General features: G+C 46.4%; 1 protein-coding gene across 3 annotated transcripts in view; it reads left to right on the top strand.

Annotated features, from left to right (window-relative positions):
* The window catches only part of ATXN7L1 (ataxin 7 like 1), a 214,071-nt gene that overhangs the window by 88,875 nt on the left and 109,841 nt on the right, over positions 1 to 15,355 (top strand). The window contains exon 4 of one of the 3 annotated variants that reach the window (XM_015234564.3): positions 11,791 to 12,872. The exons of the other annotated variants lie outside the window; for them this stretch is intronic. Coding sequence (XP_015090050.1) covers positions 11,791 to 11,873 — 83 coding nt within the window. The 3' untranslated portion in view covers positions 11,874 to 12,872. Of the gene's footprint in view, positions 1 to 11,790; positions 12,873 to 15,355 lie in introns of those variants that run through there. 3 annotated transcript variants of the gene reach the window in all.

The following is a 15,355-nucleotide window of genomic DNA, read 5'->3' as shown; positions in this document are numbered from 1 at the left end:
TGACTAACCCTGTTCTTTGTTTGTTTATTAGCATCATAGATGCTTTGCTTTTCTCTCCCAGGAATTATTTCTTCAAATTCCTGAGGCTTCTCCAGAGATATATTTTTCTGAGATGAGTTTGGCTTCCCTCGTGCTATGCGTGGCTGTGGTTTTCTGCTCATCTCTCTAAGTGGCTGCCCCCACCCCATACATACGCCTCTGCCTCTCAGACTTGCCTGCCTCCACCAGGATCCCCGCTGCGTCTCGCCCCAGTAGTCAGGTCGCATTGACTCCAGCCCAGGCTGACCTCCTAGCCCAGTGACCTGAGATACTGTCAGCTCTGGGGCACCATCCTGCTGGTGGCACTCTCTCCAGGCACCTAAGAGTCAAGTTACCAGTGCGTTCAAGGAGGGCAGCAGCTCTGAAAAGTCTTGTGCCACTTTCTCAGCTGCCCCTGTCATACTCTTACCACTGTGACACTCACCCTGTGGCTGGGGAGCCTCTGCTCTGACAACAGACCTTTGCCTCAACTACTCTTTGAAGGGAGGCGGTGTTGGTGATGTTTGGGAGGGGCTGGGAGACAGTGAGGAGGCCCGGGGAGGCAGGGGTGCCCTGAGAGCTGCCCCACTCTGTGGCTTCTGTTTGTGAGCCAGGAGCCCACTGGGCTGTTTTGCCCACCCTAGGTGCCCATGGCACAAGCAAAAGAACTATGGCCTTCTCTTTTATTTTCTTACCGTTCCATTCCCCCAGCCCCCACTGACCCACACAGCTTGCAGGCCTGTCATCAGTGTGATTTGATCAATGTCGCCCCCATCCTGCATTCTATCCTTTCTGGGTTGTTGATGTTTTTCTTTTTAGTATTTCTTTCATTATTCCGCCAGCCACTGGAGTTGTGTTGAACTGGCAGCACCATCCAGAGGAAGGGCCATTGGTTGGTTTTGAATTGGTTTGAGGGGATTTCTTGGGGGTGCACTCTCTACCCCTGGGACACATGGACCTATATTTTTCTTGTGTGTCTCCTATGCAGAATTCCATGATCATTTTTTAGAAGTGCTTGGCCCTGTGAAAGAGCAGACAGAAAGTCCCATACAAAGTGTCAACTACAGGATTTGCTCTATTCCAGGACCCTGTTAGTCATAGGATGCCGTGTCACTTGAATAGCCCCTTTTCCCAGGTGCCGAGAGCACTTCCAGGATAGTCTCTGCATCCAACCGGTAGTGACTAGCAACAAGAGACAGGTGTAGGGTGGCAGAGCGGGCATGATCTGGGGAATGAGCCAACTGCAGCTTCTGGTGCTGTGTGACTAGGTCATAATTAACCCACGAACATCCCTTCTTTTCTTCCTGGAGTCAGGTACTTCACCTTCCCTTTGGTTTAGAATTTAGTTCAAAGTACAAAATAATGAAGCTATAATGGCTTGGGGAGTTTCCTGTTTCTGGTGATACCCCTGACAAATGTCATGTAAATTAACCTGGTCCCATAGCAACTAGGCCACACGTAGAAAAAAAATCACAGCGTTGCCAAGTGGTAATTGAGGAGTGTGGTTTTAGTTTCCAAACATAAAGGGTGCTGAGGAAGGCCCTACTATAGTTTTATTTTTGATTTCCAGTTTAATTTGTGATGGCCAGGGAAAGTTATGACTTAGGCTACTTCCTCTGCCATCACACTAGCATGTGACCAGTGTGCTTTTTTAACGTGTCGTGTGTGATTAGAAAATTTGTATCATCTCCCTTTTACGTGCAGAGTTCCATATATTAATTGTTTACTTTGTTATTCAAATCTTGTATATCCTCACCATTTTTGTCTGCTTTGGACTTTAATTTCTGAAAAGGGGTTTCCTATGATGGTTGTAAGTGTGTCAGTCTCTCCTGGAATTCTCACACCTTTTACTTTACAATTTTGAGGCTGTGCTAAGGATACATATAAGTTTATGACTCATATCATTTTAGTGGTGGAGTCTTCATCGCTCTTAATGCTTTACCTTAGACCCTATTTGACCTGATTAACACTGTTGCCCAGTTTTCTTTTGGCTGATAGGTATTTGCCTTATCTCTTTCTAATCTTTTATTTTCGTGTGTCATTTTGTTTTAAGCAGTATATAACTGGCTTTTTAAAAAGTCCAATCTGTTAGTATCTTTTAATAGGGTAAGTTTTATCCATTTGCATTTATTGTGATTACTTTTCTATTTGAACTTCTCTCTGTCTTTTAATTTGTGTTTCTGTGTACCATATTTTATTTGCTTTTGTTCTTCTTTCCTGCCTTCCATTAGATTAGCAAAGTTTTCTTAACCCTCTTCCCATTTTTTCCTCTGCTAGTTTGGTCACAGTACATTTTATTTTACTTGTCTATTTATTTAGTGATTACCATTAAGTTTGTAACATACGTATTGAATGATAATTTTTTTCTAGTAAAGACTATAGTTGTTCAGGATCTCTATCTTCTCAAACAACACGTATTTATTCCATTTTCACGTACTTATTCCACCTAAAGTCAACTGGTAATTACAACAGAAATAGAAATCCTGGTTCAAAACACTGCCATGCATTTTCAGCCTCCCGACTCACAGGAAGATTAGAAGCATCCTGATCAATTTATAAAGTATGAGCTTTTTGCTAATTCACTCTGTTTTACACCCTGGGATGTTTTGGGTCATCTCTCTAGTTGAGAGTGATACATTCATTCCCAGCTGATAAAAAGTTCTCTCTCAAGTTCCTGGAAATGTTCTGAAGTATAATTGGACAAAAGAGGGCCCAGAATTCTACAGTCCACTGTTAGGACCTGTTCCCATAAATCCTGTTTGTCACATGTAATGATTCTCAGTGTGACAATCCAGGGGCTCCTCCCTATTAACACCTGCTGACTTACCCCTGGATTCCCAAGGGGGTTTCTTGCTAAAATGCAGATTCGGATTCAGCAGGTCTATATTTCTAACATGCTCCCGAGTGAGCTGATGCTTTTGGTCTATGGACCACACTTTGAGGAGCAAGTGCTTGGAGAATAAAATGTAGCTAGGAAAAGTGGAGCTGCAGCTCCAGGTCAGGGTTCCTTAATTCTTTACAGAACAGCAGAATCTGGAAGAAGCATTTTCCTTGACGTGGTGGAGTTCAGGGTCATTTTAATTATGAAGGTCTCCTTAAGGCCCAGCAGAGCCCTCCCCACCCCTCTTCTGGCCCCAAGCCGGAAGTAAGTGCTCATTCAGCCCCCTGTGAAGTCCCCGTCCCCTCCCTCCCTCTGGAGGTCAGCACAGCACGTGCTTAGAGTCCCAGGCTCATCACTGTGTCATTTGGATGTGACTCTGAGTCAGTGCCCTGAGGAAGAGCCTGCCTGGGGCCAGGGACAGGCTTCTTGGTAATTTATGTTTAAGACAAGCTTTTAATAGAGATACACTTTTAAATAGTAACCAAGAAAAAGATTCTGTCCTCTTAACGGGTATCCATTTAGAGGACTCAGCTGTTGAAGCTCAAGGGTAGCATTAGGCTTAAGTTTAATCTCCTGTATACAGTAATTTACAGCACTGAGTAAAGCATTGTACGTACAACTATTTCAGTCATTTGCTGTGATAAATAGCTGTGGCTCTTGGCGGAACAGAAACGCCATCTCTGCTTTCCATTTATGAATATTGAATGGTCTCAGGCAGGCTTTTGCTGTAAGTTTTTAAAGGGGAAATCCTCACCGATCACACCTCCTTAGTGGCCCAAAATGTAATTTCCGTGCTACGTGCACCAGTCAGATCTGCTGCACACGTGTGTTCCCGGTGAATACTGCTCAGACCACTCCCGAAACTTCCAGGTCCTAGTCCTGCTGAAGGCTGCCATTTTGCGCCCAGTGCCTCGGGCTGTTAGGGAGAAGATTTAGCTGGTGGCAAGAAGCCACCAACAGGGATCAGGCAGATATCTTAGAGGTGATAATCTGATGCAGGAAAAATAAAAGGGGTGTGATCCTGTCGGATTCCTGACGATGAGAAGATGGTGTCAGCTAGGGAAATTGAAACCAGTGAGGGCAAAAGGGGGAAAAAATGCCCAAGCTATAAATCTTTAGGGACCCCCTCTTTAGGAACTCAGAGACACGCATGCCTTCCTCCAGACTTCCCTTTGTTCAGATACTTTATTTCCTGCCAGCTGGAAGGAGGCAAAATGGATATTCAAATATGATGCTCAGGTCAAGTTACCAGATGTTCCCAGAAATCCAAGTCCAAGTCGACTGGTCACCCTAGACTCAGGCTTCTGGAAGTCCCCCAGTTTATTTCCCACAGATGAGCTTTCTGCACCCAAGAAACTCAGAGTTTAGACTGGCCTTCTTTGGTTGGTCTCATGTTTATGAGTGCCCACTGTGTGCCAAGTATTGCATTGGATGGTGAGAGAAGGACTCGAGGGCGAACACGAGTAGAGATGGCAAAGGAGTGAAACAGTGCACTCTTGCCTGCTTTGGGATGCGGTGACGTTGACTGCCGTGACGCCGACTGCCTTCCGTGGTCACGCTCCCAAATGCCACTTCTCAGCATTATCTCTAGAAGATGATTCCTTTGAAAACAGAGATGAGAGGCTTCTGTTCTCACTACCGCCTTTTGAGGGTGATCATATATCTTTAGAAATGTCTACAGCATCTTGCCACTTATGAAGCACTCTCACGTAGCGTGTTCATTTTCAGTAACAGCTCAGTAAGGTAGACTGGTGGGGGCTGGCTTCCCAAATTTGGAAGCTCAAAGAAGTTCAGCAACTTTCCTAACGTCATGCACCTGATAGGGGCAGAGTTGGGACTAGTACTCAGGACTCCCAACTCTCACCGCAAGGCATTTTCCATGAACAGAGACCCCAGTGGGGGGAAAAAATGCACAGCAGCAACAAAAGTAGTGTGTCCACTATTGGAGGCAAGTCTTCCTTTCTGAAACTCCCAACCTTTGTAGTTTCGAATTCCAGACTCCTTGCAACAAACAAATACATCCTTTACTCTCTCATATCTCTTTCACCTGGGATCCGAGCTCTCTCTAATAACTATTTGAAAAACAATCTTACAGTTTTGACTCTGAAGGAACATTACCCAGTCTTCTTATAGGTTATGAGCTACCCTTTGATTTCTTGGCCAGAAGATTCCATCAGAACAAAAGTCACGGTCATTTCAGCAGATGCAGAATGCAGTTGGTTGTGTTCCATGGGAGACAAAATCCACTCAGCATTCTGATTAGTTATGACGGGTGGCAAGAGAATTATGCAGACCACAACCTCCACGTATGTGTTTCATACATGTAAACCTACTAGTGAGAATGGGTTTTGGCAGAAAGCTAAGCATTGATGTTCCTGCCACATGAGCTTGGAGTTGCTTGCTAGTGTTCTGGGAGCTGGTGTGCAGACACAGATACAATACAACTTGATCTTGATAACATCTCTCACTCCCAAGCCTTTGATAAGTTTATTAAACAGGAAGATGAGAGGAAGCAATCTGGAGAGAGAATTGTGTATAAGTGGCTCAAGAGACCTGGCAGTTTAGGACTCCTTGGCCACCTCACTGTGACCTCCCACCTCTCCTTGCCCATCTGTGGAATGGGCATGGCAGCTGTGCTCCAGTTTATTATTCAAAATGATGAACTTGAGAACGCCTGGGCATGTGACTTGTCCTATAAATATGCCTCACTGCCACATGGAAAATAGGAGGTTTTAGCTGAAATGTATAATGAGGTGAGCAGGGAACATCAGTCACCAGCAGCAGGAGCGTTGCCAGAGGCAGGAGGTCTGAGGCGAGGGGACCAGGTGTTTGTCTAAGGAAGGAGAACAGAGAGACCACCTATGAAGCATCTGGGGCGGCATGGCGGAGTGTTCAAAACAAACACACACAAGACAGACGTTCGGACGTCTGGCCTGAATTTCGAAACCCATCAGGGGAATGGAGATGAGCCTCTGTCTTTTCACACTGCAGGCTTTGTGCTCCAGTTCTGGCACCCACTGAACTCCAGAGGCTGGGACAGAGAAAGGCCGGGCCTGACCAGTGCCCACATGGGGCCCGCTGCCGTGTTTGAAAGAGGGTTGTGGTGGAGAGGCAGCAGCCAGGTTAGAACAAGCCAGATCCTGCAGCCAAGCTGTCTGGGCGTGACTGTGGCTCTGCTACTGACCAGCAAGGTGACCTTCAGCCAATTCCTCAACCTCTCTGGGCCTCAGTTTCCCCATCTAAAAAAGGAGGATAATAAATAGTAGTACCTATTTCATAGATCATCAGGAGGGTAAAATGAGTAGATATAAGTACAATGCTTAGAAAAGGCACCTGGCATCTGGGTTCATAAGCAGAGAATGAGGTGCCTCTCCAGCCTTGCGAATTCCAGCACATGGCAGAGAGGAAACACAAACTGGAGGGGTAGAGGAAAGTTCACCACCAGAGGACTGAATGTATCAACCGTGACTTATATGGACATTCCCAGAGAGGAAGCATCGGCTGGAAAGAAGGGAGAAGGGTCACAGCCAGAATGATGTCCGGCCTTGGCTGGACCACTGGCTGTAAGCAGAGGGGTTGTGGAGGGCTCACGTTTTGCTCAGGTCTTGAAACCATCTTGAAACTCCAGTGTGCCTCTTCCTTGTTCCCAGGGAAGTTGGAAGCTTGGGGTGGGGGGTTGGGGGGTAGGGAGGCTTTCTGTATCTGCAAAAGCAGATTCCAGTGGCCAGTATCCTAGGAATTTTTATCTTCTTGTCTTACACAAGTCAGTCTTTCCCAGAGTCATTTGCTGATACTGTCTCTCTGCTCTGGAATCCTGCAAAATCATTCCTCTGTTATCTGTCTGCCTCAACATGGGAAAAATCCCTGTCATCTGGAACTCTTCTCCAGTGCCTGCCATCCTGCCTCACAGCAGTGTGTGGGCAGGTCTGCTCTCTGCTGCACACATCTGCGGAATGACTGGATTTCAGGCTTGCAGAGCCAGTGTCTTTAAATCCACTGGTGAAAGGAGACAGCAATCATCTGCCGGTTGGTGTTTGCCAAAAGGTGGCCTTATAACGGGATGAAGTGATGGCTGCTGGCATGAAATCTGCTTCCCCCTGGGCGTACACCCAGCCTGAACAGCTCCTTTAAAACCAGAAGCAATTTGTCATCTTTTGATTCTCTTCCAGCACCGTCCCTGTCACAGGTAGATAAATGAGGCGGCATATGGGTGTCCAAATGCAGGATCATCTAATCCCAGCGGTTTCTCGCGGAGAGCCGTCACTCCGCAGGGATGGAGAGCACAGTGGCGGGGGGAGGGTCCCTGGCTTCGGGATTGTAACCATAAGCAAATTTTTTCCTCGCATGTGCCATTTATATGCATGAAATGCTTTCTCAGAATCTCCCAGCCTCCAGTGTGCCATCGATAGGTGCGTTTCTCATTTCAGAATCCTGAGATAAATCATGCATTTGTGAGCTCAACATCTCATGTCCGTAGTTCCACAGAATGCCACTCATCAAATCAATGTCTCAGCAGAAGCCAACAAGTACCCTGAATTGAAAATAGATAGGGGTTGGATTTGATGTCCTAAGAGCCTTGACTACAGAAAGCCAGTGGGAAACATGGATGTGTTTCAGTCCATCTCGAGTTGCCTGCTCTGTGTGTGGCTTGAAAGATATTGGCTCGATTTTCCACACAGCCTGCATGGACTTTAGATTTTTTTGTTGCATAAAACTGAAGTCACCAGGTTATTTCCAAGGATACAATAGGCAGAAGATGTCTCCTGATGCCTCTTGGCTGCCTCATGGGTGAACCGTGATGCCCTTGTAAAGGAAGGCTAGGCCTGTGTGATGCATGAACTTGGCTGGCCAGGGCAGGCCTTGTACTTGTGCCAAAGGGCTGAGTATGTTGCTGGTCCGGCCAGACAGCTGTGATTTCTCCTGTGGCCACTGGTCACACCCTTCATCCCCGCAGCTGCCAGATTAACTGGGCATCTGTGGTCACAAGGGCCCAGGCTTGGCTGACTTAACTCAAGTTCATCCCCAACCACAGGAAAGTCATCTGCCCCGATAGTGTTCCAGCAAGTCCTTGAGCATCACTGAGGCAGCCTGAGAAAGGAGAAGATGTGGAGCATCTTCTCAAAGCTGAGTCTGCTGAGCATGGAGCAGATTCTCACACAGGCCATGATGCTGGGGACCAGAAGGAGTTTAGGGCCAGTTCCTGATTCTCTGTGGTATGGAAGGAGAAATCTAGCATGAACTTGAACATTTAAAAATAAATCCCCTGATTGAGCTTTCACCAGTGGTTCATACTAGCCGTCTTCTAGGGGAGGTGGTATTTCCTCTTGTATTTCTCTAATTAATCAGTAGTTTTAATGAGCAGCAAAATGACCCAGTGGGGCTTAGTCTACAGCACATGATAATTTGCATGGTGTTAAAAGATGGGCCTGGGTTCCTGTTCCTGCCTCTTCCAGCTTCTGTTCTTCATCTACACACTGTGTTGGCTGCATCTGCTTTATAAGGTTGGGGAGGATCAAGTGCGTTAAGGAATGGAGCTATCCCGAGTCCAGCCATAGGAATAACATGGTACATCTTAGCTGTTATGCCTTCCTTATACTTACAGAAGAAGAGGGGAGGAAGTGTGGCTTCATGGAAGATGATGAAACAGCAGGATAGCTTGTTCGTTAAAGGACAGGCACAAAACTTTAAGGTGATTTTTCATTTCATTCATGGTGAAATCACATAATCTTTTTTTTTAAGCTAAAAAGGCTGAGCCAGCTGTACACGATATAGTAAACCCACACACTTACTTACTTTAGAGAAGTTACTATTTTGAGGGTATGATCAATCCTGAGGGGGAAAAAAATTTTTGTGTGTGTGCCTCCTGCCCATTGAAAAGACTCTATTCATGTAAAGAGTGGTTTCCATTTCTTGGATCAGTGTCTTCGAATTCTGCCCTCTTCTCAAGCTTTGTCATAAAGCAAGGGACGGGAAGACTATGAAATCCTTGAGGAAGCAGTTCCTTCTAATTCCTCTTGGTTGCCCCCGAGTGTCTGGCAATTAGTAGGCACTCAGTCAATGTGGAAGGAAGGAAGGAAGGAAAGAAAGAAAGAAAGAAGGCAGGCAGGCAGGCAAGGCAGGCTTTAGATGTTTAATCCTTTAAGTCAGTGATATTCAGCCTTTAGCCATGCCATCAGAATTGTTCATTGTGGGAAGTGGGGGTGGGGGCTGTTAAAACACAGGCTGGACCTCAACCCCGGAGTTTCTGATTCAGTAGGTCTGGGGTGGGGCCCGAGAATTTACATTTCCACCAAGCCTGCAGGTGCTGCTGATGCAGTTGGCCCCAGGGCTATACTTTGAGAACCACTGCTTTGAGGGCCACTCCACTACTTAGGTCCCCTGCCTTTTTTTTTTAACCTTTTCCAAGCCTTCCAAGAGATTGACGCCTGTAACTGTCTGACCTTGGCCCATAGAACTGAGAGAGATTTTATAAAATTTACTAGGATTCGATCAGATGGAAGAGTTGCCTGGATTTTTTTTTTAATCAAAAACTACATGTTGCCCTCGTGCGATTACGAGAGAAGTGAGAATCAGATCCCTTCCTGATTCTTGACTGTGGCAGGGCTGGAGTAGCGGCGCACACCTTGCAACATTTAAGCCAGACTGCATCTCCATCCAGTTCTGGAGTCCACATTTAGCGTCAGATACACTTAACTGCAAAGCTGAAAGGAGACCGTGACCTTTTGCAGAAGCTGCAGATGAGCAAAAAGGGTACAGGAGAGGAGCCTATGATACATAAGGAACATGTTACTTTGCAGAGTCTTTTCCTGCTGGCTGTCGGCCTGAGTGAAGTCATTAAGCCCCACCGGGTTCAGAAACAGAAGAGAGTTTCGTGGCCTGAGGAAGACTGCTCTCTGCCAAAAGTCGTTCTCCTAATTCCGGTGTCACTTTGGGTGGCAGACAGGGAGCTAGAAGTCCAAACCCAGGCCCCAGGAAACTCCTCCCCTCCACCACCCGCTTGTCAGCAAAGAGCCCTCGAGACTGCGAGGACACACACCAGGCGCCAGGGACGAACCAGTAGAGGATACCAGAGGGACCCCAGGCTCCCTGAACAGAGAGATCAAAATGGAACCTGAGAAGAGAATTGAAGGGAGGGAGGGAGGGGACCAGAGCCTTCCTCTGAGGTAGCGACAGTGTATGAGTAACCTATTGCTCCATAACAAATGACCCCAACAATTAGCAGCTTAAAACTATAAATATTTATTGTCAAGACATGGGGGTAGCTTAGCTGGGTGGTTGTGGCTCAGGGTCTTTCACAATGTGGCAGTCAAACTGTCACCCAGAATTGCTGTTGCTTTAAGGCTCGGCTGGTGTTGGAGACCCACTTCCAAGATGGCCTGTCACCTGGCTGTGGGCAGGCGGCCTCGGTTCCTCACTTTCTCTCCATAACGCTACTCACAGCATAGCGGTTCACCTCCCTCAGAGCCAACCACCTGAGGAAGAGAGGGGGAAGTCAAGATGCTTTTTATGACCTAGTCTCAGAAGTGACACACTGTCTGTCACTTCTGCTCAAATCTGTTGGTTATGCATGACCAAGTCTGGCCCACACTCAAGGGGCAGGGGATGAGGCTCCACCTCTTGAAGGAGCACCACCACCAAGGGAGCCTCTCGCACCCTCCTCTTGCTGTGCTCAGAAAAGCACAAGGATAACTGATACAGGGCCTTTGGTGAAAAGACAATGGGAACTTTGGAAAAGACTCCCGAGGGGGCAGTGGGGTTTTGCCTGATTGGGCAGAGGTGGTGGAGCAGAGGAAGAGGCATTGGAAACTCTGTGGGCTCTGAGCCCACCATCCTGTACAGGTCATGCAGACCCCTACTCTCTTTCTTAAAAGGGACTGAAGCCACCTATGAGTCCCAAGGCTCAGCTTTGGGCCCAGAGAAGAGAAAGAAGGGGTTGGCTGCTTAGAGCCAGTTCTGCACTGGAGAGAAAGCAATAAACAGCACCGTGTATCTTCTAGGTTACCTGGCCCAGCAGGTCCCCAGTAGGGAGAGAACAGGGACTTAAACCTGAAGTGTGGTCCTGGAATAAAGAGGAGCTTCTGAGCTGTGCCTCTCAGGAGGGTATCTGGGGGCTGGGGGGGAATGTTAGGGGCTGGGGGGAAGCCTCACTCCTTTTTGGTAACGGGATCCCACTCAGGATGATGGCTCAGCACCGCCAGGCACAACTGCCGTCAGCCCTCTGTGCCTGTGGCTCCTGGGTCCCCCACAGACATCCTCCCACAGGGGAGATGTTCACCTGCCACCCCCCACTGCTCCATGAATGGATTCTGCTTAGCAGTCTGCTCTGGAGGATGCAGGACCGTTGGTGGTCATATCAAACTGTCTGTTCTTATCTCCCCCATCATCCCCAGGGAATAAGCTAATCAAACTTGCTGATGATTTTACACTGAGAAGGAGATAGCTAATAACTTGGATGACAAGTATTAGAATACAATGTGATGTGGATAAATTGGGTCCATGTATTAAGGGCTATAAAATGAGATTCCATCAAGGCATGAATAATGGTGCCTGTGGAAAGGATTAATCAAATACCCTATTAAAAGGTATAGGAATTCTGGTCAGATAGCCCCTGTTTAATTATACTCCTGCCCCTACCCACACCCCGACTCCATGCCCCCTGAAACTGCTTTCTACTACGAGATATATAGAAAAGAGTTTAGAGGAAATAATTGGAAAATTGGGACATACATTTTGGTAGAACAAGATCATGAAGACAGATTTAAGCAACCAGTGTTTAATTTAGAGGGGGAAAAAAAGGCAATTGGCATGAGTAATCGTTTACAAATGTAATTTCCAAAGGAGCCCTGTTGATACCATTCAGCAAATGCCAACAAAGCATTTACTTTCCAAAGGGAGAAAGCAAGACAAGAGAAATGAAGGCATCTTCAGGAATGGACCGGAGAACAGCCAAGCCATAGAGCAGAAGCAGGTGTGAGCACAGACAATGCAGAAGATAAGAGTCAACTTCTGAAAGATCTCGGAGGACTGACATTGTCTGGAGAAGGCTTCCTGAAAGAGGAGACTCCCGCAGAGCCCCAAAGTGTGGACAAGCTTCCATGTACCACAAATTCGTGAGCACACTCTGGTGATAGGGTTTAGGGAGAAAATGGGCTGGAGCAGAGCACGGGGCACCTGTGGGATTCTTCCCTCCATTTCCACCACCACCACCACCACCCTGATCCAGACAGTCATCACCTCTCACCTGGATAACTACAAAAGCTCTCCAGATGTTTTACCTGCTTCCACTCTTGCTCCCCTAGAATTCATTCTGCACACAGAAGTTAGACTCAGAGTTAATCATATCATTCACTTGACTTGTGGCTTCCCATTGCTCTTAAGCTAAAAGAAAACATCACTAGCATGGCTACAAAGTCTTGCGTGGTCTCAACCACATCCTGTGCTGGGCTCCCTTTCCTTCTCTATATGCCAGTCAAGGTGGCCTTTAAAATTTCAGCACATTGGGTTTTCCTGCCACAGGGCCCTTGCACGTGCTTTTCTGTCTCTGTATATGATCTTCTTTTATCTCCTCTTTCTGAAGCTCTGATTCATCCTTCAGAAGGCATCTTAATGATTACTTTCTCTTGAAAGACTTCCTGATTTTCATAACTAGGTTTGCTCTCCCTCATACCTTAAAAACAAATGTTTGTTGGGTAGATATATAATTAATATCTGTCTCCCCTACTAGGCCACAATCTCCATGAGGGCAGGGACCCAAACTTTGCATCCCCCAGAACCTAGCACAATTTAAATGAATAGGTATTGGCTGCATCATGACATTTCATTAGGAATAATCAGACTAGTTGAGAAATTCTACTTGACCAGTATGTAGGAGTGTGCCACGGTGAATTTGTACTGGCATAAAACCCTGAATTCATGTCCAGACTCTGCCACCTGCTGGCTATGCTGTTATGAATAAATCCCATATCCTCTCAGAGCCTGTTTCCTCCTCTGTAAAATGGAGGTACCAATAGGCACCTCACATGGTTGTAGCAAGAAGTTAATGAAATAATATAAAAGCATTTTCAACTGTAAAACCAGGCATAAATATACATTGTCATTTTTCCTACTGGCTGGCTCTATTGGGTCATTATACATCTGTAAGATGGTTGGATGGATGGATGGATGGATGTACAGATTATCGGTTATGGAACCAGTACAAGAGCCAGGAGGGGAACCTGGCATAAGGATAGCACAATGGAAACCAAAAGAGGTTAGAATTTCACGAAGTAGGAGGAGTCTTGCTAATCGCCCAGAATATCACAAAGAAGAGGACAGGTGAGAAGAATGAGGAAGGGGAAAAAGTCATTTAATTTGAGTTGAGGGAAGTCACTGGTGACCTCAGAGCAAGTCCTCCTCAGCCTTTTCTTGTTGTCTGTGCTTTCACTGACATGCCTTAATTGTAACTTAATCCCTTTACTGATTTTTATCTTTTTGGGGGTGGAAATCAAATTGATTTGCACGTACAGCAGAATTGGCAAGATTACTCCAGCTGCTGCCAGCAGGTGCTGACAAGTGAAGAAGTGAACGTCAGAGGATAAGAAAATACACTAAACATTTATTTTAATAAGGCCTAGAAAACCTGAGTTATTTAATAAATTGCCATGGATAATTAGGTTTCGCTTTCAAGGGTTGTTTCACGTTTAACTCTCTGCGTTCCGGTAAGAATAGGGCTGTATCTGTAGTCAGGGACCTGGGGGATGAGATCCATTTTTGTCTCTTTGATCACCCCCCACTTCCAACCACAACCATCCACGCCGGCTAAGTCTCTCACACACGCGTGGGCGCGCACACATGCACACCAGCCGAGCTCCTAGTCCTGTTGATTGGTTACTCCTGCATCATGGTGGCCGAGTTCACCTTCCTGCTGGGCCCTGATCCAGCCAGTCTGTCTGTCCAGAAACACAAGGACAAAACCTCCTGCTTCAGACAGAATAGTGTAATGGTTCACAGCTCAGCTCTGCCTCGTTGAGCGTCCACCTTCTCCTAGCTTCAATATCATGTGTAGAAAATGGGTGTAATCATGCTTCCTCAGTGGGGTACTGTGAAGATTAAATGCTATGATGCCTGTCACGTGCTTAGACCGAGCCTGACCTAGCCTAAGTAGTGACTTCATAGAAGCCAGGAAGCCATGATGGATGTAACCCCCTTTCCAAGTTCTCTTCTGTCTTTGAGCATCACTGCTGGCCACTAGCCCAGTCTGCCCTTTCAGAATTTCCCATGGTGGGTGTTTCATTCAATGGGTAGCTCTTAGAGGCTGGAGTTGGATATCTTGAGACGACGAGTCCATGAAGGGGTTTGGGGTGGGGGTTGTGGTGGAGGCAGAGACAAGACAAGTGTTCAGGAAAGAACTCTGTAGAGTTCCCAGGGATTCAGAGGTGGGGCCTGGAAGGGCAGCGGGGCCAGCCAGGGAGACGAGGGTTCGACTTGAAACAACGGAGTAACGGTGACACCAAGCCCAGCAGGAAGGAGCTCCAAGAAGGAGCATCAGACATTTCAGAAAGGTAGACGAGACAGTAACTCAGAAAAAAAGCTTCTGAATCATATTTGCCTTTTCAGTGAATTCAAATTAACTTAGTTTTGAGAATTTTAAACACACACATCATAATCATTGGAAATACCCTAGAGCATTGTAAGAAGCGGGGTTGGAAATCACTTTACTATCTAGCTCTAAGAGCAGGAACCTGGTATTGGAAGCAGATTTTGAAAACTCCTGAGCCCAGGAAAGAACTCAGCCTGGCTGTCAAATCAAAGCAAAGCCCTGCTACTCCCTGCCCCCACGTTGTCTCCACTGTTAGCAGGGAGGAAGACACACACGCCTGATTTCTTTCTCAAATACGATCCCTAAAAGGACCAAGGAAAGAAATAAGAATAGAAAACCAGAATGTGATCAGATACAGCCTCTGCCTAATTCCTTTTATCCCCTCCACCATGTCTTTTAGGCCCCTTTTTTGGCTGTACAACCAATGCTGTAGTGAAGTTTTGAAGGTGTTGTCAGTGGCCTGTGGGGTTTAAAGAGTGCCTTGACTTTTGAATTTTTTATTGTATCCATCAATTTGGGAGCCTTTTTTTTTTCTTGTGCAAATCAAAGCACACTCCATACATATTTAATTTTAAGCATTAAAAAAAAAAAAACCTTCCATCTCCGAGTACGACACTGTTGATTTCTTTTGTCCATTATGTGGGTGCCACTGCCTGGCAGCATATCATTTAGGGTCCTGGGCCTACTGGGGGTGTCTGGAGGTCACTGTTAAGTGGATTGCACTTCTTTATGAAGTCAATATTTGATAGAGCCTTTTGAAAATGCTAATAAGTATGTTTGTGGGACTGCCTGCTAAGATTAGAGGAAAGGAAAAAATTTAAAGCTAACTTTTATTGCTCCAAACCATAAGTGGCCAGATCTATCTTCCTTTCATCTCT

This window comes from Vicugna pacos, chromosome 7 (genome assembly GCF_048564905.1).
Source record: "Vicugna pacos chromosome 7, VicPac4, whole genome shotgun sequence".
Taxonomy (NCBI): domain Eukaryota; kingdom Metazoa; phylum Chordata; class Mammalia; order Artiodactyla; family Camelidae; genus Vicugna; species Vicugna pacos.
Note: the sequence above shows the minus strand (reverse complement) of the source record. Positions and strands in the feature narration are given on the sequence as shown.